Source organism: Phycomyces blakesleeanus (assembly GCF_001638985.1).
Source record: "Phycomyces blakesleeanus NRRL 1555(-) unplaced genomic scaffold PHYBLscaffold_20, whole genome shotgun sequence".
Lineage (NCBI taxonomy): Eukaryota > Fungi > Mucoromycota > Mucoromycetes > Mucorales > Phycomycetaceae > Phycomyces > Phycomyces blakesleeanus.
The window spans coordinates 788093-811258 of NW_017265153.1; the positions used below are offsets into that span (position 1 = coordinate 788093).

Below are 23166 nucleotides of genomic sequence, written 5' to 3' on the forward strand. Positions count from 1 at the left end.
TGTAATACAAATGAAAAAGGTGGATAATCGGAGTGTTTCTCATGTCACTTCAAATCTCGGTTAAGCTGATTTATGGTGTTTTTCCGCTTAAAATCCAGACCGATTATTACAGGAGGATGTCGATTTGAGAAAAATGAAAGCGAAAATTAAAATTTGGTTATATGGTAATCAATGTTAACTTGAGCAAATTTATATATAACATAATAACAGCAATGTTGACTGTAGACCTGTAAATTATTTAAATTCACCATTACCACCCTTTGGTACAGCCATTTGTCAAGTCAATCAATATACAGTGAGAATTATACAAGTAGATTGTTTTCCCCAACACACACATGGGCTCAATTAGTAAACAAAATATTAACGTGCTTGTCGTGGCTTGTCGTGGCTACCATTATACTAAGCGGTTATTTTATTGTATATTCTTTTTGTAGAATACACTCCATCTCTAGTTCATCCAAGACCGGTCCATGATCTGTCCACTCGACCTTTGCCTTGACCGCCTCACACAATTGACTGGCCGTAAACTTCTTGAAATGAGGGTGGGTGTGCATTCTTTGCCATATTTCTGAACAAGACAAAAGACGTCTATCACTTTGACAGCAATTGTTTACATCCGATGATTGATCAAATGGTCTGGCCTGCTGTCCGAAACCAGTATTAAACCCAAGCCCAAAGGAAAAGTCAAAGTCAAGGCCAAGTGTCTGTGAATCTGGTGTGAACATAATAGAACCTGGTTTATTTGATATAGTGGGATTTAAGGCACCAGTCGTAGTGTCAAAAATTGGCTCAGACAATAGTCTATCAAGTGCACTGCGGAGTACTTGCTCTTGTAACATAACACAAAAAGACTGACATTCTGCGTCAATGTGACAATCAAAAAGTTCATTCTCGAGTTGACCTATACTATGGTTACTGGGTAAATGGTTTGGATTATTTAAACAAGAAGAAGAATAAGGCGGGTCTTTGTGTGACGTTGTTGAGGGTTGAGGAGTTGTACTTGTCATATCAGGATGTCTTTTTTTACGTATCATTGCAGGCGTCGAAATGTCAAACACATATTGAGGCCCTTTACTTCTCCACGAAAAGGTGTTTGTGTTGTGTTGATTAATTGACTTTTCTATAGCCGAGACCGACCGATGGTTTGTTATGGGGAACTGGATCGGATCAAATGTGGTAGGTCCCGGATTACCTTGGCTAGTAGCTGTGGCTAAATGCTGGTGCAGATGAATAGGCCTGGAGGCAATATGAACCGGAAGGGTCGGTAATAACGGAGGTAGGCTTGTCGTTTTTCCCGTTGTCTTTGGCGTTGTCATCGTTGCTGTTGTTGTTTTTTCTGTACTACGTTGAAGTAATAAAGGATCATTTTGAATAAAAGGGGTGGTGGATGTATAATTGAAGACAGGTTCAGCCAAGGACTCGGAATAACCGACTCTTTTTAAGGCGTGATTCTCGGATTCGAGGTAACGTATGATCGACCGAAGGTTTTCGTTTTCGTAAAAGATTTGTCTGGTGCCTAGTACGTGGTTGTCTTGTACCTCCCTTAGCTTCTGTTTTAGTTCATTCACATAATTTTCTTTTCTTTCCCGAAAAGCTCTTTGCGCAACACGGTTTTGAACTTTACGCTTCACGTCTAGCAGACTTTTATCTGACTATAATGAAGTCAGGTAAAGTAAAGAATTAATTAAAGGCGAATAAGAAATAAAATTGAATAGATTCATGTATGTTTCTTACATCCGAATAGAGTTCTTCTGTTGGTGATTTTGTAATATGTGCTTCTATAGTTTAAATTAAAGTATATACATAAATAAATCATGAGAATTACAAGCTTTAGAGAGGTAGAGAAAAAGAGTTTAATTTTATTAAAAAAAAAGAATTACCATTATTTTGCTCTGTGTCCTGTACATCTAATACAAAGATTGAAGAAATGTTATCATTAACATTAGTGTGTGTGTGTGTGTGTGTGTATGTGTGTGTGTGTTTGATAGCAATAAAATATAATAAAATATTATTAATAGGCGAAATACGTTATTATTACTTTGTGCTTTGATAATATTAGAAGATGCTTCTGCTTGTTCTTCTGGTGTAAATGATGCATCCCATTTGCGTTTCTCACTCAGATCCAGGTGATTTTTGACAGGGTCTTTCTGGTTCAAGTTTGATTGATGTGTATGGTTAAAAGAAGATTTTGATTCAGGATAGGGTGTGATTTGGCCAGTATTCTCGGGGTTAGAGATAGTTTTAGATTTTTGGAGATTGCTGATAATATTTTCGGTGTTGCTTTGGTTTGAAGACCTTGCTGTATTTTTATTCATAATTCACAGATATGTATATGAAGGAAGTAAACCGTTTAAGTACACTGTTTATAGATTACTAGCAAAAATAAAAATCCTCAAAAAAATAAATAAATATATAGATAGATAGATAGAAGTAAAGAAAGGAAACAAAAGAACTGTAAGTAAAAGAGTCAAGGCTTTTCTTTTCTTTTCTTTTCTTTTCTTTGCTTTGCTTTCTTTCTCTATCTATTGGTAACCTTTTATGAAATATAGTTTTTTTATAATACGTGTGGTTTGCAGAGTACAAGTACAAGTGCAAGCGCAAGTGCAAATGTAAGAGTAAGAGTAAGAGTAAGAGTAAGAGTGAGCGTGAGCGTGAGCGTGAGCGTGTGTTAAAAGAAGAAGGGGAAGGGGAAGGGGAAGAAGAAGCTCAGATATTATCATGTGCCCGGTGTATTTTATTTTATTTTTCTAGCTGGGCTCAATACGTTTTGTCCAAAAGTAACACATCATCATCATCATCGAGTTTCTATTTATTTAGCAATTAAAAGAAATATGATAAAGCTGATAAAGATGATAGAGATGATAAAGAAAGAAGAGTAAAAGGGAATAAGTAAATATCTCACAACTGACATTTATTACCATAATTACCATGATTACTGTCAGTGTTACTATTATGATTATTATTATTATTATTATGGCTATTACTTTGGTTTAGTGTAATCAATGACCTGTTTTTTAGTTTACAAAAGAGTAAACGTTAAAGAAACAGCCCTTATATGATCAGTTGATATGCTATCTATCTGGTTTCTAAGCAACAAATGAGATGAACCCTTTAAGATATACATATTCAGATTTACTTCTTTTTTTTTTAATCACCATGGAAAAAAATGAAAAACTAAAGTCGTCATTTTCTTGCGTATCTAACACCAAACGTTCGCCACAGCTCGATGCGGTATTGAGTTGTATTGTGTTGTGTGTCGTGGGTATTGTACTTCCATTCCCCAAAGTTCTGATTGGAGGTATATTGGTAAGCATTAAGAAACACCGATTAGAATTTGCCTTTTTATTTCTATACTCAATAACTCCACCTAGAAAAACATAGAATCATAATAATCATACTCATAAGTATAATAATTAATTATTCCGTGCCTTTTATTTTATATTTGGTTTGCTTTGTTATCTACTGTAATACATATCTACTGATGAATTACTACTACTATTATTATTTTGAAAAATAAATAAAATAAAATAGTGATCGATGCACTTCTGCTTATGATGGTGATGGTTTTGTTACATTTAATATAATAGTTATACTGTATACTGTATAGCTTTAAAGTTGAGATCTTGATTACTGACCTTAAGATACATTTCATTCGATTCAATTAACAAAGGGAACAAAGCTGATAATACAAAGATACATGTATATATTATCATTATTCTCTATCTATTGTACATTTCTTTGTAATCCAAAGTACATAACCAAAATTGGCCGTGTGAAAGTTGAATAAAAATAAAATAAAATAAAATAAAAAGGCGTGTATTTAATTAAAGACAGTACAACGTCAATTGTCATTATCTACAAACACAGTGGCAGCAAATCATTGCTAGTGAAATAATCTACCGAAAATGAAAGAAAGTATTTGTATATATAGTAATCTCATATTATGATTATTCCCCCTGTCTTTTTCATTATATTTTTGGTTTTTCTTTTCTTTTCATCTCAAAAAGCTGTGTAATCAGTAATGAAGCCAAACTCTCGTCTTTTATTATAGCTTGAATGTTAAGGACAGACACAGTATTAATCTTATCTATTGTGGTCTGATAGCCTATACATCTTTAGACAAAGCATTGCAATTTGTATAAATATATTCATTTATTTATCTACAGTTCGTTTGCACATTCTTTAAATATATATATATATATGGGTGCAAATAGCTTTGAAAGATCGAGGCTCAAAGAAGAAAGCAACTATTAAGCCTGTAAAGCAGATGTCTTGAAATGGTGATTTCCTTATGAAAGTCTTTACTAAATTCTATAAAATAAAATTGTGCTTTTATAAAACTTTCTTTTGCTGTTCTGGTGTATCCTATATTGTTCAATATTAAAAAATACATACACTCTTTGGTATCATTATAAAAAAGCTCTGCTATTATTCTTGTAATAGTCAAAACTCTATTATATTTCTAAAAAAATCAATCAGACATCGGCTGCACGTATATATATCAAGTATGTTTAATACTTTTACAATTTTTAAACGCGTTTGTATTCTGTTTCCTGGGCTAAAAACTCTTGCTTTCTATCATGAGTTGCTGTTAAAAGGATGCGCGAATCAACATCAAGCGTCAGTTTGAATGAGAAAAATAGAAAATTGATCTTTAATGCGCAATGTTCTGACAAACTCATTTCTGCAAGAACATGATGAGAGTTATATATAAGCTAATGAGCTATTAGCATTAACAGAATTGTAGTTGTTGATGGTAAATAAGGTTTCGCATCGTTGTCGCTCATCTTTTTCTGTTTTTTTGCGTCCTTTTTTGTTTACTTTTTGCTTTTTTTCATAGTCTATAGCTCTATTAGTCACATGCATATGAAAATAGTCACACATTCTTCCTCTTCGTTTTTTTTGGAGATGTACGTATCAGCGATGAAAGGATACAAGAGATGTGTAAAGTAGATGTAAGACTTCATTTACTTTGGTCCTCTTTACTGAAAAGGAACTCTTAAAATCAACTCCGTTAAAGTAGTTGAAATGACGATTGACCTTCTTTCAAAAAAAAGTTTATTTTTTTATTTTTTTTATTTTATTTCTTGTATTTGTTGGTCGGCTACAGTGCAAAGCAGTGAGCGACTGGCTTAATATGCCTGAATATTTGTATTACAAAATATATATGAGAGGAAAAAGGTAAAAGGAGACTAGGAGAAAAAATTACTTCAAGAAGTGCCCTACCACCACAAGTGCCTTGGCTGCTATCACACCAGGAAGGAAGGACTGTTTGTCCAAGACAGAGATCCAGTGAGCTCGCCAAATGGCATGGATTGTGGAAGCTACAACTCAGAGTTTGTTTGTGTTTGGAGATGGAAGTACCAGCAAAAGTCATCGTGGTCAGGAGAGAGGGGAATCAAAATGTAATTGTCATAATATTTTTTGCAGCATTAACATCTCGCTGGCACAGTGTATTACCGGCTTTACAAGCCAGTAAAAAAAAGGACAATTTTAAATCATCAAAAAGTTCAAATGTTCTTTTATAAAATAAGCACAACTTGAATATCTCTTTTCGACCTGTATTCAATTCTCGGTGTGGCGAGTATGCACTATATATAATGTTTTCCGGAATCTAACAGCTCAAGATGTTCTTAATAAACCTGAGTGCTTGCTCAGAAATAAAAATACAAAATTCAAAAGTCTAACCGCTTTCCAAAGATCTGCTAAAGACAAGCAGGCAAGCAAGCAAGCAAACAAGCAGCAATTACCACAGCAACAGCCACATCAAGAACTACAGCAATAAAAATTAGATAATTGTATCTAAATTAGTTTGTCTCTTTGAGACATTTAGACATATAGGTAAGATGTCTGATTAAATGTCTACCTTGTCCAAGCTAATTTCTTTGTTCAAATCCCATTTTCGTTACGTCGACAAAAGGTAAGCCTATTGTCTAAAATTACATTTTGATTCGTCTAAAGCATTTCCTAATTTGTCTCAATCTCAAGTTCAAAAACTGTGTTCCAAAAAAAAAAGTCAGACTGGTACTGTCTTTTTTTTTCTGGTTTTTGACTGTCATTTTCTATTTTATTTTTTGGGAAAAAAAATTGTGACGTGTTTGCCAATAAATTTTTTTTTCTCTCTTATTAAAGATAAAAAATAAAAACTCCATAATTTTTTTCTCTCTCTCTCTCTCTAAACCCCTACCCTGGTTGTCTACAAAAAGGAAGACAAAAGAGAGTTAAGAATTTCTCTTTTGTTTTTCCTTCTTTCTTACATACCCTCACTCTTACTCTTACTCTTACTCTTATGAACATACAAATACATACGTACGCAAACAATGCCGGGATATTAAGAACCACAAGGTAATTATCAAATTTATTTTGCTTAAAAGTGAGAAAGAAGAGGCCTACGCATACACAAGGATATATGTTATGTGTCATCGTTCACACTGATGAATAATGCCAGGCGTGGCTGTCTTATTCTGGGGAATCACGCAGGGGCACCTCTTGTCGTTGGTAAGAGGCGGACCCACCCTTGTGCCCCAGAAGCTGGGGAAAATTCAAACGCAATGTCTGAGTGAGCGATAATATATAAACATTTATTATTATCACATATAACATTGTGTGTGTGTGTGTGCGGCACTTGCTTCTCTTATAAACATTTTTATTTAAAAGAAATGAAACTCATGTATACTTTGTTTATAGGTAAAACTACAAGTCCACTCCTTTAAAATAGCAATAATTTAGCTTATTATGATTTTCAGAAAATAAATAATAAAACAATAAAAAAAATCAATTTTTTTCAATTTCGATATTCAAACTTTTTCAAATACTGTGCCTAGCTTTTTGTTTCGCTTCATCTTGTGAATCTTTTAATGACAAATTGAATTAAAAGTAAATGCATGAATGAATGATTAAAAAAATAGTTGAATGCAACGTTTAATAAATGAATGATAAAAAAGAATAGAGCTGGGAGATGAAATGAGCAATTTTTTTTTAAAAAAAAAACAAAATGTGTTTTGGATAAAGGTTGAAGAAAAGGGAAGGATTTTAAAAAGTCAAATGAAACGAGGTTAATTTTTCAGGAGGTGTAAAATGAAGATAAGAAAGAAAGGGTGAGTGGGATGCATAATATAAGTAAAGTAATAAAGAAAATATAAATGGAAATGGAAATGAATGTGTAAATGATTGAGAGCTGTGAATGTGTTTTAAGAGAAAAAGAAGTATGTTAATTTGGTCTTCATCTTCTGATCTGACCTGACCTGATCTGATCGTTTTGTTTTGTTTTGTTTTGTCTTTCTTCTATATTTCTTTTTCTTCTTTAACGAGATGGGTGGGGTGATGTTTCAAGAGAGTCGTAAGTGGGTAAAGAAGATGAAACATTGGCAGGTGCAAATTGAACAGCAGTGCGATACGATGGAACCCTGGAGAGATCCATGCCTTGCCACCACATGCTTACTGGACTAACTGGACTAGCCGAGGTCATGTCCATACCTGGATCAAATCGTCTGAATCCTCCCATTCCTCCCATCCCTCCTCCAGATCCACTCATTCCTCCCATCCCACCACTGCCCATTCCGGCTGTTCTTCCTTTGATGGGAATATCCGTGGCTGCCAAAGAGGTGCTTGGTGGAGTGGAGGACAGCAGAGAATTAGAGGCAATTGAGAGTGCGCGTGTACGTCCAGAGATTGTAATCGGTTGGCGTTCTTGATCGACAGACGGAATACGAGAATGATGAGGATTAAAGGCAGCAGAAGCTGAGAATGATGATGATAATGGTGATGATGTATTTGCTTGAGTATTGATGGATAGTGGTTGTGTTTGCTGTAATGGTTGCAGTGGTGGTAAAGGTGTCGAGCCTGAGAATGAGCCAGAGCCTGATCGAAGCGCATCCCATACACTGGGGTCATAAGGGACTGAGCGCCAGGATTGGTCGTATGCAGGCAGGTTGCTGATTTCAGCCTGTTGAGCAAAAGAGTCGATAATGATGATCGGTACAGAGCATCGTAGCTCAGAGTAGTGACCGTCGGCATTGACAAGAGAGATGACAAACTTGAGTTTGTGACGGATGCGGATCATTGCATTGTCAGCATCACAAAACACGAGAGGAGAGGCGTCTGGGACTTTTAAGTCGACTACCTTTGTCCAATATCCATTATATTGACTCGGTGATGCTGTTCCTGTTGCTGCCAAAAGTGCTGCTGCGTCTGCCGCTGCCGCTGCTGCTGCTTGTGGTGTTATGGTTGAGGCAGATGTTTGGGTGTCTTGTTCGTGGAAAGGTTGATTGATACGTTCGGTTCCAACCATGCGAGTGTCTGTCTTGGAATAGTCGTTTGCAGTATAAGTACAGTATTCTTTTAGGAATGCGGTTAGGAATCTGACTCGTAGTTGGCTGGCCAAGGGTAAGATATTGAATGAGATTGGGATGTTTTCACCATTGGCATACACTTTTGAGGGTAAAGCAATGTCATAGACCATCTTTTCAGCCCAGGTGTTGTGGATCTCGAGGGTTTGGGAGAGACCGAATTCTGATGGGAGCATGCAACGAATGATTCTGATGGATCGCTTTTTGACCATGTTGTGCACAAAGGCTGTTCGTTCAATGACAGCCTTGAGGCCATAAGACACTCTACCGCCTTCTGTTTCGAGCGATTCGGGAAGGTCACCTGGCAGGTTGAGTTCAAAGTCCCACTTGTGGTGACCTGCGGCAAGGGTATAAGTTTTCTTTGGAGCTACACCAGCTACAGGTACGAATTGCCATTTGTGTTGAAGGATAGTTCGTTCTTGTTTGTGATAATGTTGATGATGACCTACGCCTAATAATAATTTTTATATGAGTATCTTTTTTTTCTTTTTCTTTAAAGAAAAGAAAAATCATTTCTTTACCTTCAGACCATGATACTTTCATCTTTCCAGAAAACTTTAGACAGATTGATTTGACTTTGATGGGTTCTGCAAGGGTCAAGAGCAGGGATCCTTGGAGCAGTTTTCCTGCCGATTCATCAGCTTCACCAAGAAGGACGATTTCATCAGTGGTGAGGTCGATTCTGAGTTCGTTTGTCTTGCGAATTGCATTCACCATAGTTTGAATTGGTTGTTGAGGAATAGGAATCATTTTGTTGTTATGGTTACGATTGTTGATATTTGTCAAGATTAAGATTAATTTTTTTTAAAAAAAAAATCAAAAATAAAAGCAAGTTATGCTGTCAATTGCAGCCAACAAAAACAATAGTAATAATATAAAATATAGATATAAAAATATTTATATATTTAAATATAATTTGAAATTAATAATAATAATAAAAAGAACAAGTATTGAAAAGTAGAAGAAGTAAAGAGAGAAGAATGATATATATATATATATATGATTTTATGAAATAAAATTAAAAAATTAAATGAAATGAAATGAAATTCAGTGGTGTTTTTTTTTTTTAAATTTTTTTTTTTCCTTCTATTCTTCTATTCAAATTTTTTATACGCCATATTTCACGCCATTTGAAAAATAAGATCGTATTTTTTTTATTTTTTTTTGTCTTTTTTATTTTATATGTATATTCTTTGGCTTCTTCATAGTATATAAGCGCCATTTAATTCGACCATCAAAAGAGAATGAACCAAGAAAATTATTTCTATATATATATAAAACACAAAAGAATAACCGTGATTTGAATTTCAATTTCTCTCAGTTACGATTTGTTCTTGTTCTCGCTCTTGCTATTATTATTCTTAATTATTTATACTATAAATCCCCAAAAAAAAAAACAAAAAAAAAACAAAAAACAAGATGTTCAACTTATTGCGTGCTTTCTGCCATCTATTCATTTATTCATTAACATCTTCTTGCAGCTAAATAAATACCAAGAGTAACAGTAATAGTAACAAAAAGAAAAAGTATTTTCATGACTGCGAAAAACAAAAGAAGAAGAAGAAAAAGTTTATAGCTAAAATAAAAGTAAAAAGAAAAAAATTGGTTCATTCAAAAGGTTCTTGGGGCCGTGCACTCTTTTCTCTCTCTCTCTCTCTCTATCCCTATATCTTTATCTTATTGTTATTGATGCTATTATCTAATCATAAAAAAAAAAGCTTATTTTGATTTTGTGATTTTTTTATTGTTTGCTATGAAAATCTTATCTTTATTTATTTATTTTTGAGATTTTGGATTTTGATCTATTCAACTATGAAACACAAAAAAGATGTTCAAAAATAAATAAAATAAAAAAAAAATCTCCTTAAAGGAGATGGGCCACGCGATTACTATTAGTATTTTGAAGTTACAATTATCGGACAACTAATACCAAAAGGAAAAAAAAATGAGAAAATATAATGTCAAATACATGAAATATTTCTCTCTCTATATATATATATAAGATGTGAGATGTGTAAAATGTGAAATATAATGTAGTGTAGTGTATTGTGGTGTAGTGTAATCTGATGTTCTTATTCTACTCCTACTTCTCCCTTATTCATCTGATTAATAAAAAGTGCCCTGAAGAACCATAATTAAAAGAATCAAATAGAGAAACCAAAAGGACTTCTTTAATGATTTCTTGGATTTTGTTTTTTTTGTTTTTTTTTCATAATTTTATTTTTATATTACACACTTCTTTTTCTACAACAAGTAACAATGAGCGTGGGAAAAGCAGAGATAATAAGGAGATCCGACATCGGGTTACTCCCGGGGATAAAATAATAATAATAATAATAATAATAATTTTAGTATCCATGGCAGCGGATCAAGAATAAATCTATTTATCACTATGGAATAACATGTGTATGAATTTTACATCTATAGATTAAATCTTTAATCAAAATTTGGCAAGTGAACGTGGAGAAGCAAAGAAATGAAACTTGTCAGCATAGTCAGTGTGAGCACCGACATAGAATCCTCCAAGCGACCGACTGCAATCAATGATTCGGACTGATGGTGGCAATGTCACTCCAGGAAGACCAATCTCACCCACAGCCTGCTGTCCCATCAGAAGCGCTCGCAGAAGCACGCCCAGAGTCAGATCCTTCTCCGAATAATAAATCACCGTGTTTTCCCGTCCCAGCCCTTTTTCCGCTCCAGCAAAAAACCGCTCGAGATCACTGGCCACCAAAGCAGGAGCACACAAATGAACCTCGTCTGGTCTTACACATATAAAAATATTAATAAAATAAAATAAAATAAATCGTTCGATTAAAATCAATATTTTTTTATTTTATTTTAGATGCTTGCATGTATTTGTATAGCTTAGTCTTGTACACAAATCAGATTCCTTTTTTTTAGTGTATATACATACCTCTCTTCGGGGTACAATAGAGCACAGGCCTCTACTAAATGTCGACAGCCCAAGGAGTGACTCACGACACGTAAATAATCATGCCGGGTTCGTAGTTCAAGCAACCTGCCTGCAAGCATTTCCGCGCGCTCTTTGCTCTCGACTGTTGCCGTATTGAACTGGTAGGCCAGGCGTCCACAGTGTAGTCCAGCGTCCACCACAAGCGCTCCCATCAATGACGCAGGTGTTGGTAATTTCCATTGTCGTAGTCTCTGCACATTCCGACCAACCACATAAGCCACCGATCCTAAAGTTGCCAAAGGTACCGGTATATGGGACACGGCAGACCCCGATGGCCATGAATAGCTTTTTTATAAGTATAAAATATATAGATGAATAACACGTACACTGCACATTTTTATTACTCAATTGAACTACCACCACTATTTCTATTAATATATATTTTAACCATTAAATTAAATAAATAGAAATATTATTATAAAGCGTGTTTATTCTATTCACCCTAGAGCTGAAGGAGCCCATTTGTGAGCAGGACTAAGGACCAATAGCCGATGGGAGTGCATCCAATCTCCAAAATTCTCGGGAGAATCTCCTTCAGCAAGGAATCCTGACAATCCGATTTGAATGTTGAGATTTTTGAATTTTAATGCATAAATGAATAAATGAATGTTTGATATTTTGCAAAGTAAAAATGTATTTCAAGATATAATACGACTATATATAAATAAATATAAAATAAGCCCTTTTTTTCGTATTATGATTATTACCTTTGATGTAAACTGTCACTTCTTTACGTGCATTTGAAGGACGCGAGAGTACTTTAAGACTAGGTAGCCGTGTAAACAGATTGGCCATTGTATATATATATATATATAGATATAATATTATTTAATTAAGTAATCTTTAAATAAATAAATAAATAAATAAATAAATAAATAGAAAGGGAGAAAGAACAAGGAAGAAATGCATTTGCCCTAGGTGATACAAGACCCTTTTTGTCTTGTCAAATACCAATTATCACTAGTTGATATTAAATTGAATTATTAATATATAGGCACAGTACATAAGCAAGGCAAGTACATATAAAATACACACTCCAATAGGCATATATATACGAGAGCATCTAAAAATATTATCCGGCAATATATGGTAATATATGGTAATATTTTGTAATATTAATATTAATATTAATAAGAATAAGAGTAATGATGTAATACTATAAAGGAGAAATAATATGTGATTGTGTAGTATGTGGCGCTAATAAGCGTATTAAGATGAAGAAGAATTAAACAAGGGTTATTTTTTGGTTGTTAGGTTTGGTTACTAGGTAAGTTGAATCGAATTGAATTGAATTGAATTGGATTGAATTGAATTACTATTATTTTTATAAAAATATATAGGAATGTGTGTGATATGATATGATATGATATGATATGATATGATGTATATATATGAATGTGATGTTTCCTCCTTCTTCCTTTGTTAGTCTGTAGGACAAGAGAATCCATTGACAGGCTGGATAGTATCTGTTTTTGTCCATGCAATTCCAACAATGGAGTATGTGATGTGGAATACGACTTGGAGGGTCTCTTGTTGTTCGGCAGGCACAGGATTCCTTACTTGGACTCCACATGCATTGTAAAGATCTTGGAAAGTGCGATTTCCGGCCATGTTGGTTGAATAGAATATGTTGAGAGGTATGGATATCGGCTGCTTTTTACGCCCAGAAAGAATCAGTGGCCCTGACCCTCCCTGTCCAAACTGCTCGAGCGTATTGACATCCGTCAGAGTGACGGCAATGTTTGTGAACCGGGTGTGGATCCAATTGGCAGAGTTGTCGGCGGTCATGTTGAGGCGCCAGGATGTTTTCATCGACAGAGTGCTGTTGGTGGTCCAGTCTGTTTTGTTGGTCACGTCTGCACCTATCAATGCGACGGTTGGGAATCTGGGCCACACAAAATACCATGTGACTCCAACAGCAATAAGAAACACCACAAGACCTGCAAGTGTGCGCCGTTTTTTCCAGAATTTGCGTCGTTTGCGGCTCAACAATAGATTCTCGAGTGTAGAGCTTGTGGGGTGCAGATGGTTAAGTTTCTGTAGTGGGTCTTGGCCGTCTTTTTCGTTTTCTTTATCTTGTTGTTGTTGTTGGTTAAGAGCAGCCTGCTGGGCTCTGATGTCAAGGATGCAGAGGTCGTCTTGCAGCATAGACACAACACCGCCTTCTTTGTCAGGTATAGGGAAACATGGGGGGTTGTCTTCGATGTAGATGGGCGCCGGTTGCTGGCATGGGTCACGGTTGTGGCGAGAATAAGGAAGATAAGAGTTTGCTCTTTGGGTGGGTAAGAGCCGTTTTTTTTCTTTGAGACCTCGACTTGGACAATAGGGGTCAATATCAGTGCTGATTGTATTGATGTTTATGTTTATGCGTGTGTTTGCATTCGTACTTTTGTTTGGACCTTTATTGATGTTTTTGGTGATGGTATTGGTGTTGTTGGTATCATAGTCAGAGTAGTTTGGTCGTAGTGCAACATTTGCAGCGTTTGTTGCCAATCCGCTCGTGCTACTGTCTGAACCTTGTCTTGAATGAGCTCCATCTAAAGGATCCCGGTCCGAAGGAGTAGAATGAACTGTTTAACAATTTCATTTTAAGTTTTTTTTTTATTAAATATATTATTTTATTTTAGTAAGCCCATTACGTATTATAAAATATAGATATATAAATATGATGATAGAATTACATTTATCTATTTATTAAAAGGTAAATAAACTAAAGGATAATATGGTATGATATAATATAATATAATATAATAAAAATAAAGCGCCTTACGCTTTCGGTACCTGGGACTGCCTTTCGCTTTCTATAGGGGTCATGTTCACTGTCTGGATAAGTTGAGTTTTGATGTCTATGGCTTGGGGACTCAAATTCATAAATTTGCCTATTCATGATGATTATGGATAAATGATGACGATAATATTATAGAAAAAAAAAAGAAAAAAAAGAGGTATTTTTTTTTTATAAATATTTCCTTTTTTTTTTCCTTTTCTTTATTTAATTATTTATTTATTTAATTAATTAATATATATAAATATAAATAAATTATTTTAAATTAATAATAATAATAATATAAATAAATAGAAATTAGAAATTAGAAATTAGAAATAATAATAATAATAATAAAATGTATGTATGAAAGAAAGAAAGGAGAACAAAAATAAAATAATAAATAAAAAAATAAAAATTAAATAGGAAAAGAAAGAAAGAAAGAAAGAAGGAAAAGAAAATAGGCGGAAAATAGGAAAGAAGGATTTCAACTATAAAGATAGAAATAAGAAAGGAGAAAGGAGAATTATTTTTTTTTGGGGGGGGGGAGGGGGGGGAGTGTAGGAGGAGTAACAAGTAAGAATTGAAGAAAAAAGAAAGCAAAGTGAGATTAAGCGTAAGAGGGAGATTGTGAAGACTAGTGCTTGATACTTGATACTTGATACTTGATATTGTTGTTGTTTATTATTATTTTGGGGGAGCTTAGAAGAAAAGGAGAATTGAAGGAGATAGAAGGTATGGAAGGGTGTAGAGGTTTTATTGTGATTGATATAAAATATATATATATAAACCTATTTTCGGTAGGAGAGGCGGTTCTGTTTCCTTTGCCATCAAAAGGCCGCACAGACACCCTCTCAAAAAATACAAACACCACCACCACATTCACATTCACATTCACACTCACCTAATCTAATCTAATCTAACTTAAGCTACTTGCTTACTACACATAAAGAAATAGGCATAAAAGATGATGGTGGAAGAGGTGGAGATATTACATACAAAAGGATATAATTGTAACAGCCTGTAGACCCCAATAAAAATAAACTATACAAGGAAAATAAAGCACAAGTACATAATCACACAAGCAGCACAGGCACAGGTACAGGCACAGGTACAGGCACAGATACAGGCACAGGTACAGGCAACACAAACACAGCTGTACAGATAATACACAAACATGCACACGCACACACGCACACATAGCTGTACATTGCTGTACATTGCTGTGAATATAATACACAAATATGCACTCGCTCAAATAAGAGATATTTATATACACATAAGAAATAAATAAATAAATTCCTGTCGAAAAACGCAGAAAATGATAATTTTTGGCAGAAATGAATACCTTCTTTTTATTATATAAAACATAGCAGAAGAGAATTCACACCCAATACTATCAAAACAAGCAAACACCTATAGATACATATATAGATTATAGATGGAGATGTAGATATAATTTTGAACCAATTGAACCAATTGAAACAATTGAAACAAATAAAGTTACCCATGCTTTATCTTTCCTTTCTTCCTTCTTTTTACAATCTCACCTTTTCTTGTTTGTTCTACTCCAAAATTAAATAATCATTATATACCAATATTTACATAACATTTCCCTCTCTCTTGATTCTTTTGGTCTATTGTATTTGGGTCAGTAACTAAGCTATGCTATAATCATATGTATATCATATATTACACTGTTTACTTTATTCCATTAATTTCTCGCACCTTGCTTTACCTGACCACCCTCTCTCCCCCATTTAATATCACACCTATATACTATAATATAAAATTAATTAAATAAAGGGAATAAAGTTCATTTTTAAAAAAAGTCAAGTAATCAAATATTCTACGTGTGTGCGTTCGGTTGTTGGTTTTTATTACCTTTTATTAATAATATTATTTTGACTATAGACAACTTCTTGCATGAATTTAAGCAGACCTGCAAAAAAAAAAGTTGACCTTACAATATTTTGTAACACCAAAGGGTTAAAATAAAATTAAAGCCAAAAAAAAAAAAAAAAAAAAACGAGGTCTATGAATGAACCTGTTTCTTTAATCCCCGCCAATTCTCCCACTCTATCTGTCTACCTGTCTTTACTTTCTTTCTTTCCCTCTTCTTCTTCTTTAATAATCAAGTAAATAAAACCCAAAATAAAACCCACAATGTCAGAAGCATCTATCAGTCAGTCAAATTTACTACTCTTCTTTGCTTTATTTATTTTTTCTTTAAAGCAAATAATTAATCAATTTTACATACGTATTTATTTATAATTCGTTGTATAAAAAATACACAACTTCTCCTACCACAGACAACCTTTTGCTCTCTCTATGCAGAAACGACCAAGAAGAAGAACTCGAACAACTTTTAGAAGAAAACGAAGATTGTGATGTCAACCACGCAGATGGTGCCGGAAATACTGCTGCTCATTACGCGTAAGTTGTATTAACAATAGCTTTATTTTTATTTACAATGAAATGATATCATTATTATTATATATATATATATATATACATAGTCTCTGAGAAATTTCTAATGAGATGCTAATCACCCTTCTTTCTTATTTGGTTTATGTAGAGCAAAAGCAGGAGCTATTGGATGCTTAGAAATATTAGTAAATCATGATGACATCAATCTCGACATCCAAAATCGCCTGGAGGGAGATACTCCTCTTCACAAGGCTGTTCTTTATCAGGTCCAAGACCACGAGATGGCAGTGGCCATGGTGGAGATTCTACTGATGGGAGGTGCTGACCCAAGGTAAACTAAATAAACCTATATATTTATTTTATTTTATTTTATATATATATTATATATATTTTATTAATATTTATAATGATGATGTAGATTGATGAACCGTAATAAGCTCACACCTGCAATGTTGGTCAATCAAAAATACAAAGATATCAAGGATATGCTGGAAGAGGCTACTGTATCCTATGGCATGGTAAATACCAAATATACCAAATATACCAAAAAAAAAACAATACATATAATTGGATTTTATTATTTACTCTTTTTTTTTCATTTTATCATTTTGCTTTAAATATTAGGATGATTCTGATATTGCACAGGAGGATGACAGTGGTAGCGAAATCCCGGAAGGTGAAGAGGTTTCGGATAGCGATTAGTCCGCTATAAACATAAGCACATAAGCACACATACACATACACATACACATACACATAAATGTACACCTACGTATATAAGAGAAGAGTATATATATATATATATATGAATATGGTGTGTGTATGCGTCTAAATGTATGTATAAAGTGGGTGTGTCTATGTGTGTGTGTATAGATTTATATGTAAATGTAGGTGTATATGTGAATACACACAATACACACATATACTTTGCATTACATTACATTACATTACATAGCATATCATTACATTGCATTACAGATATATATCTATATATCTATACTTGCATATTTGTGTGAATATTCTATTTGTACATCAGAATAAGCTAAAAATTAAACTAAATTGACATCTTCATTTTGCTTTAACACCAAGAGAAAATTATCAATTGTAATGATCATTTAAAGATAAAAACAGAGGAGAGCTGGTATAGAATTGGACTATGGTAGGGAAACAAAAAGAAAAGAAGGGCAACCACTAAAGAAAGAAAGAAAGAATGAGAGATAGATAGATAGATAGATAGAGCAGTCACTCGCTTTGTAATATAGATATTCTACTACAAAGAACGCTTATAGATTACGTCAACTTTTTTTTTTAGAAAAAAAAAAGAAGAATATATTTGTTCTTCTTTGACGCATCATGGTAATATATTGAACTTCATTTATGCATTTCATCATCTAACATTCAACGCCATTTTTTTTATCTACATCTACATCTACATCCACATTCGCGCCTACGTCTCTATCTCTATCTCTTTCTATTACTTTTACTTTTACTGTTATTGATGGTCATTTGTTCATTTGTTCGCCTTGTTCGCCTTGTTCGACTTATTCACTTAGGGAAACGCACAATCAAACCTGCCTCGTGGTAACGACAAAAAGCAGGATAAAAAACAAGAAAAGAAAAAGTGGGAGCCACCTGTGCCTACTCGTGTTGGCAAGAAAAAGAAGAGAGGACCTGATACAATTGCCAAATTACCACCAGGTAAAATGATAGCTATATAATTATATAAATATGCATTGTTGTATAATATATTCCAGCTTAAACTCTCTCTCTTTTTCTCTCTCTTTTTTTTCGCTTCAAGTGTTTCCTACTACACGATGCCGTTTAAAGATGTTGAAGATGGAACGCATCAAGGATTATCTTTTGTTGGAAGAAGAATTTGTTCAGAATCAGGAACAGTTGAAACCTCAGGAAGGCCGAGATGAAGAGGAACGGACACGTGTAGATGACTTGCGTGGTTCGCCTATGGGAGTCGGCTCACTTGAGGAAATCATCGATGATGACCACGTCATCGTATCTTCGTCTACTGGCCCAGAGTACTATGTGTCTGTCATGAGTTTTGTTGACAAGGACCTGCTTGAGCCAGGATGTAGTGTATTACTGCACCACAAGACCATGTCGGTAGTTGGTGTGTTGGCCGACGATGCTGACCCCATGGTCAGCGTAATGAAACTTGAAAAGGCACCGACCGAATCATATGCCGATATCGGTGGTCTTGAACAGCAAATCCAAGAAATCAAGGTAACCCCCCCCCCTTTTTTTTTTATTTATTATTATTATTAAAAGAGGAAATACGGATAAAAATAAAACTAGAAAGGGAAAGCGTGGAGAGAAGAGATAAAGAAAGGTGAAAGGAAAGGAAAGGGAAAAAAGGGGGAGTTTAAGTAAAAACAAACAAACAAACAAACAAACAAACAAGCAAGCAAGCAAGCATGTTATAGATAGATATTTAGATACATTTTGCTCATTTTGTTTTTCTTACATAAAAATAAACTGTACAGGAAGCTGTGGAATTGCCTTTGACCCACCCAGAACTCTATGAAGAAATGGGTATCAAACCACCAAAGGGCGTCATTCTTTATGGTGTTCCTGGTACTGGCAAAACATTGCTTGCAAAGGCGGTTGCCAACCAGACCAGTGCAACCTTCTTGCGCATCGTTGGTTCTGAACTGATCCAAAAGTACCTCGGTGACGGCCCAAAGCTGGTGCGCGAGTTATTTCGTGTAGCCGAAGAGAATGCACCTTCGATTGTGTTTATCGATGAGATTGACGCAATCGGAACCAAGCGTTACGATTCTACGTCGGGCGGTGAGCGTGAGATCCAGCGTACGATGCTTGAGTTGCTCAACCAGCTCGATGGATTCGATTCACGCGGAGACGTCAAGGTTATCATGGCAACCAACAAAATCGATAGCCTTGATCCGGCCCTGATCCGACCTGGCCGAATTGATCGTAAGATCGAGTTTCCCTTGCCAGATGTCAAGACAAAGCGACGCATTTTTGGTATCCACACTTCTCGCATGACTTTATCCGAAGATGTTGACCTGGAAGAGTTTGTGATGTCTAAAGATGATTTATCTGGTGCTGACATCAAGGTAATGGTTTTTTTATTTTATTTTATTTTATTTTATTTTATTTTATTTTATTTTATATATTATGCTGGACTTTAATTAAACGTTTAAATGTATTTTTATTGTGTGTTTCTGTAGGCCATTTGTACCGAGGCAGGTCTTCTTGCGTTACGCGAAAGAAGAATGAAGGTTGTTGCAGAGGATCTTAGAAAGGCACGCGAAAAAGTGCTTTATAGAAAGAGTGAGGGTACGCCCGAGGGTCTTTACCTTTGAAAAGAAAGACTATTTCTTGGTTTCTTTCACATTACCACAATCACTATTTTATATATTATATATTAAATATTAATGATAAAAAAAAATTATATATATACATTATACATATATTTTAAAAGTTTTCGTGTGCGTGTATACTATTTTCATTTTCATTTATAATATAATTATATCAAAGTAAGAAAATATTCAGATCTTATTAAAGCACGCCCTTTGTAACAAGGTGGGTGGCCAGGCGTGTTACGTCATATCTCGGTTCACAAAAAGCGAACAGAGGGTAGTCGTATGGCAGCCGGAAGATATCATCATTATTTCCAAAACTTGGAAGGATCAAAGAACCATCAAATGGATATTCCCGGAGTTAAAGAAGGCTTTATGTTTAGAGCCAGACTTGTGGTATTATTCCATTAAATTATATAATATTTGTTTTTAGAAGCCAATAATTTTATTTATACAGTGGGGGAAGGGCAAACGTTTTAATTCTTTTAAAATCCCGTTCATGAAGTTTATACTTCTCTACCAACAAACCCACCACATCCTGTGTCAAGAGCCTATATTAATGATAATACTTTCTGTCAGAAAAGATCATACTGGGAAGGTGTACCAATTTTAATAAATAGACTCCATATCTATATGTCTCTTCTCTGCTTTTTTAAATTATTACACAGTAATTTACCAAAGCCAGTTTTATTTACTTACATACTTCATTCAAAAAAGCTCAAAGTAAGCATTTTGAAGATGGAAAGGAAAGAAATAATATGGAAATACCTTCCTTCTAAAAGGAGCCCAATAAAAAGAAGAAGAAAAAGGCAAGATAAGTAGCAATTATTAACTAACTTGTCTAGTACTAACCACAAAACTAATTATGCAATAAACACCACGATCTCTGCCCCACAAACAACGCCTGGCACCTCGAACGGGTATCACGAAGCCTTTCAAGAAGACTCGGATGATGACTTTCAGCCTGATCTTACTGTTAGAAAGAGGACAATTGCGTTTTATTACAATATACTTTTAATGCATGACCAATCTAACACTAAAAAAAACATAAGGCAGAGAAAATACTTAAAATGAAGGCTCTCAAACAAAGATTTGCTCTTACTAAAGATATGTTTGTAAACGAACTGGCAGCATGCATTGAATTTGACTTCGAAACTTTGTCAACAAGGGTTTTTTTGCTGAAGTTTTCTTGAGCCTTGATATTAAACAAGTACATGATGGTAGCCAGTCTGAAGAATTCAAATTTGAAAAATGCAACAACAGCATATAAACAATTGATTGCTAAACACAAAGAATCTTATTTTAAACATGCCAGATATATACCACCACATTTACCATATACACAACACATAACTTTATAAGAATGTGCTAAAATTCAAACCACCTACTAAAACAATATCAAAGGCAATTCTGGTAATATATTACGTACGATATTGAACACATTGCTTAGAAAAGAGGACACGCTGAATAATATCTGCAAGAGAATGAAAGCCGAAAGGTCTACTGAAGAAGCTATAAAATAAGCTGGTCGTAAAGAGGTTCTTAACCCTTATATTCAAGCGAATTTTGATGTTCCGAATAAAAACGTATCTGAAGATGGTGTCTTGAACCAGAAATCAAGATCATATATACGAGCTTTGCTTCCCTTTACGAGCGACATTCTATTCCGGCATATAGCACATTATATAGCAAGATTGTAAATCATCGTGTTCTCAAAAACAAAAAGCCTGTAAAGAGCGAAATTGAAACATGGGATCCAGTGGTTGAATTGAAGAAAAGAAGCCTTTAAAGATCAAGGTATAAATTAGTTCGTTCACTTTAATGGAACTATTGAAAATGGCGGCATTGGTGCTTCTATCCTTGAACCGAATATTGCTACTACTAGAAAAAACGCTTCAGCTGATGATGACTCTAAAATTGCAACCAAAAGGCATAACTAAAAAAAATGATGACACGAAATACATTGAAGCGATAGCACGAGCGGGATTAGCAAATACGATTGACAAATGAGTTTTTAGTTGATCCTGGGCGACGGGACATTTTATACTACATTAAAGAAACCAGCATGGCCCAACAAAAAGAATTGCTTATTTTTTTTAGGAAAAATAGCAGATCAAAAGGGTCAAGAAACTTCAAAAATTTGCGAAAAGCAACAATGCCCTTTATGATAAAAAAATACAGAAATGATTCTTTCGAAGTCTCGATCATCTACTGTAAATGTAGAGAAGTTTGTAAAGCATATAAAAACAAGAGCTTCTGTGGGAAAATTGTTATGGCAATACCAAGGAAATGAGATCCAAAAGTCTAAAGAGGTATATTTCCCTGATTTTTTGTTTGACTTTTGTGTGGATGAGAGGAATAACTTATATTTTGGGCACCTATACGTCACAATAATTCGCGACAACGCTACTTCTCCTGAGAGCTTCACATAGTCTCGGCTATATACTACTTACATACGATTAATGCTTTGACAGAAACATGTCTCAGAACGATTGTATAATGCAGTCAAGGCTAAAGTGCTTGTACTTGCAGATAAGATGTTCACAAGTGAACAAACCAGCTGTTAGAAAAACTGCATGTCCTACCAAACTCAAGTTGGAATTGTCTAGCAAAGTTTATTACGATTAAAATAACAATACATTGATTAGACACTTCAAGAAAAAGTTTGGTCATGGCACCATTTTGATGTTAGGGAATTGGTCGGTCCAAAATACAAAAAATTTATGAGCCAACAAGGAACAAGGGCTTAATTCGTATACTGAAGAAGAATTGGATTACAGTATATCTTATTGACGAATTCAAAGCATCTTCAAAATTTCCAAATTGTGAGGAGGATTTAGAAACGTTTGAGACGATAATCAATCCTTGCCCTTACAATAGAGGTGATATGCCAACAGTGAAGTGTCACGGACTATTGGGGTATATGATAACTCTACTTTTAATTAAAAACCGAATTTGTAAAATGATAATAGCTACTTTCTGGCTTATTAGGTGTAAAAACTCCAAATGTCTTGCTAAAGAATCTAAAAGAAAATCATGGAACAGGGATCTAGCTGCAGTATTAAACTTTCGAAAGATATTGATCAACTTAAGGAACACAACCAAACACCCAGATATTTTTTTCCAAAAAACCAGAATATAAGAAAAAAAAAAGACTAGAAACTTTCCGCCCTGGTTATTGCCAAGGCAATTTAATGCAGGTAGCTCATATACATGCTTTAGCTGAATGAATGGGTTTTTAAGGCGGTAAGAAAATAGAGTTTTTGTTAATTTGAATGAATTTTCATCGGACGTTTAAATACATCAAGG

General features: G+C 34.4%; 8 protein-coding genes across 8 annotated transcripts; 4 read left to right on the plus strand and 4 right to left on the minus strand.

Annotated features, from left to right (window-relative positions):
• Positions 1–1436: 1436 nt before the first annotated feature.
• Positions 1437–1631, minus strand: PHYBLDRAFT_104250 (basic-leucine zipper transcription factor; the record flags this gene model as incomplete). Its single annotated transcript, XM_018427831.1, has 1 exon — positions 1437–1631. A coding segment is annotated over one exon (195 nt), but the record flags the coding sequence as incomplete, so codon positions are not given.
• Positions 1632–5305: 3674 nt separating this feature from the next.
• On the plus strand, positions 5306–5785 carry PHYBLDRAFT_60295 (hypothetical protein; the record flags this gene model as incomplete). Its single annotated transcript, XM_018440623.1, has 3 exons — positions 5306–5405; positions 5431–5475; positions 5535–5785. The coding sequence occupies 3 exons, from the start codon at positions 5306–5308 to the stop codon at positions 5783–5785; spliced, it is 396 nt and encodes a 131-aa protein (XP_018288009.1).
• Positions 5786–7303: 1518 nt separating this feature from the next.
• Positions 7304–9098, minus strand: PHYBLDRAFT_149138 (hypothetical protein; the record flags this gene model as incomplete). Its single annotated transcript, XM_018432221.1, has 2 exons — positions 7304–8799; positions 8870–9098. The coding sequence occupies 2 exons, from the start codon at positions 9096–9098 to the stop codon at positions 7304–7306; spliced, it is 1725 nt and encodes a 574-aa protein (XP_018288010.1).
• Positions 9099–10788: 1690 nt separating this feature from the next.
• PHYBLDRAFT_60297 (hypothetical protein) lies at positions 10789–12120 on the minus strand (the record flags this gene model as incomplete). The annotated part of the gene is made up of 5 exons (XM_018440624.1): positions 10789–11113; positions 11266–11610; positions 11670–11693; positions 11767–11872; positions 12033–12120. 5 exons carry the CDS (start codon positions 12118–12120, stop codon positions 10789–10791), a joined length of 888 nt encoding a protein of 295 aa, XP_018288011.1.
• Positions 12121–12747: 627 nt separating this feature from the next.
• PHYBLDRAFT_149140 (hypothetical protein) lies at positions 12748–14212 on the minus strand (the record flags this gene model as incomplete). Its single annotated transcript, XM_018432222.1, has 2 exons — positions 12748–13895; positions 14107–14212. 2 exons carry the CDS (start codon positions 14210–14212, stop codon positions 12748–12750), a joined length of 1254 nt encoding a protein of 417 aa, XP_018288012.1.
• A 2010-nt stretch (positions 14213–16222) lies between these two features.
• On the plus strand, positions 16223–17599 carry PHYBLDRAFT_188209 (hypothetical protein). The gene is made up of 5 exons (XM_018439466.1): positions 16223–16274; positions 16402–16525; positions 16668–16850; positions 16938–17037; positions 17144–17599. Exons 1-5 carry the CDS (start codon positions 16256–16258, stop codon positions 17219–17221), a joined length of 504 nt encoding a protein of 167 aa, XP_018288013.1. The 5' UTR covers positions 16223–16255; the 3' UTR covers positions 17222–17599.
• Positions 17600–17862: 263 nt separating this feature from the next.
• On the plus strand, positions 17863–19954 carry PHYBLDRAFT_28503 (hypothetical protein). The gene is made up of 5 exons (XM_018439929.1): positions 17863–17875; positions 18073–18217; positions 18318–18757; positions 19018–19611; positions 19726–19954. Exons 1-5 carry the CDS (start codon positions 17873–17875, stop codon positions 19858–19860), a joined length of 1317 nt encoding a protein of 438 aa, XP_018288014.1. The 5' UTR covers positions 17863–17872; the 3' UTR covers positions 19861–19954.
• Positions 19955–22040: 2086 nt separating this feature from the next.
• PHYBLDRAFT_60301 (hypothetical protein) lies at positions 22041–22999 on the plus strand (the record flags this gene model as incomplete). Its single annotated transcript, XM_018440625.1, has 3 exons — positions 22041–22169; positions 22550–22739; positions 22830–22999. 3 exons carry the CDS (start codon positions 22041–22043, stop codon positions 22997–22999), a joined length of 489 nt encoding a protein of 162 aa, XP_018288015.1.
• Positions 23000–23166: the final 167 nt, after the last annotated feature.

Bases quoted from the DNA above. Each gene is read 5' to 3' on its own strand.
- PHYBLDRAFT_28503 (XM_018439929.1), top strand. The intron at 18,218-18,317 runs GTAAAATGATAG...TTTCGCTTCAAG, and splicing joins AATTGCCAAATTACCACCAG to TGTTTCCTACTACACGATGC. The intron at 18,758-19,017 runs GTAACCCCCCCC...TAAACTGTACAG, and splicing joins AGCAAATCCAAGAAATCAAG to GAAGCTGTGGAATTGCCTTT.
- PHYBLDRAFT_188209 (XM_018439466.1), top strand. The intron at 16,851-16,937 runs GTAAACTAAATA...ATGATGATGTAG, and splicing joins ATGGGAGGTGCTGACCCAAG to ATTGATGAACCGTAATAAGC. The intron at 17,038-17,143 runs GTAAATACCAAA...TTTAAATATTAG, and splicing joins CTACTGTATCCTATGGCATG to GATGATTCTGATATTGCACA.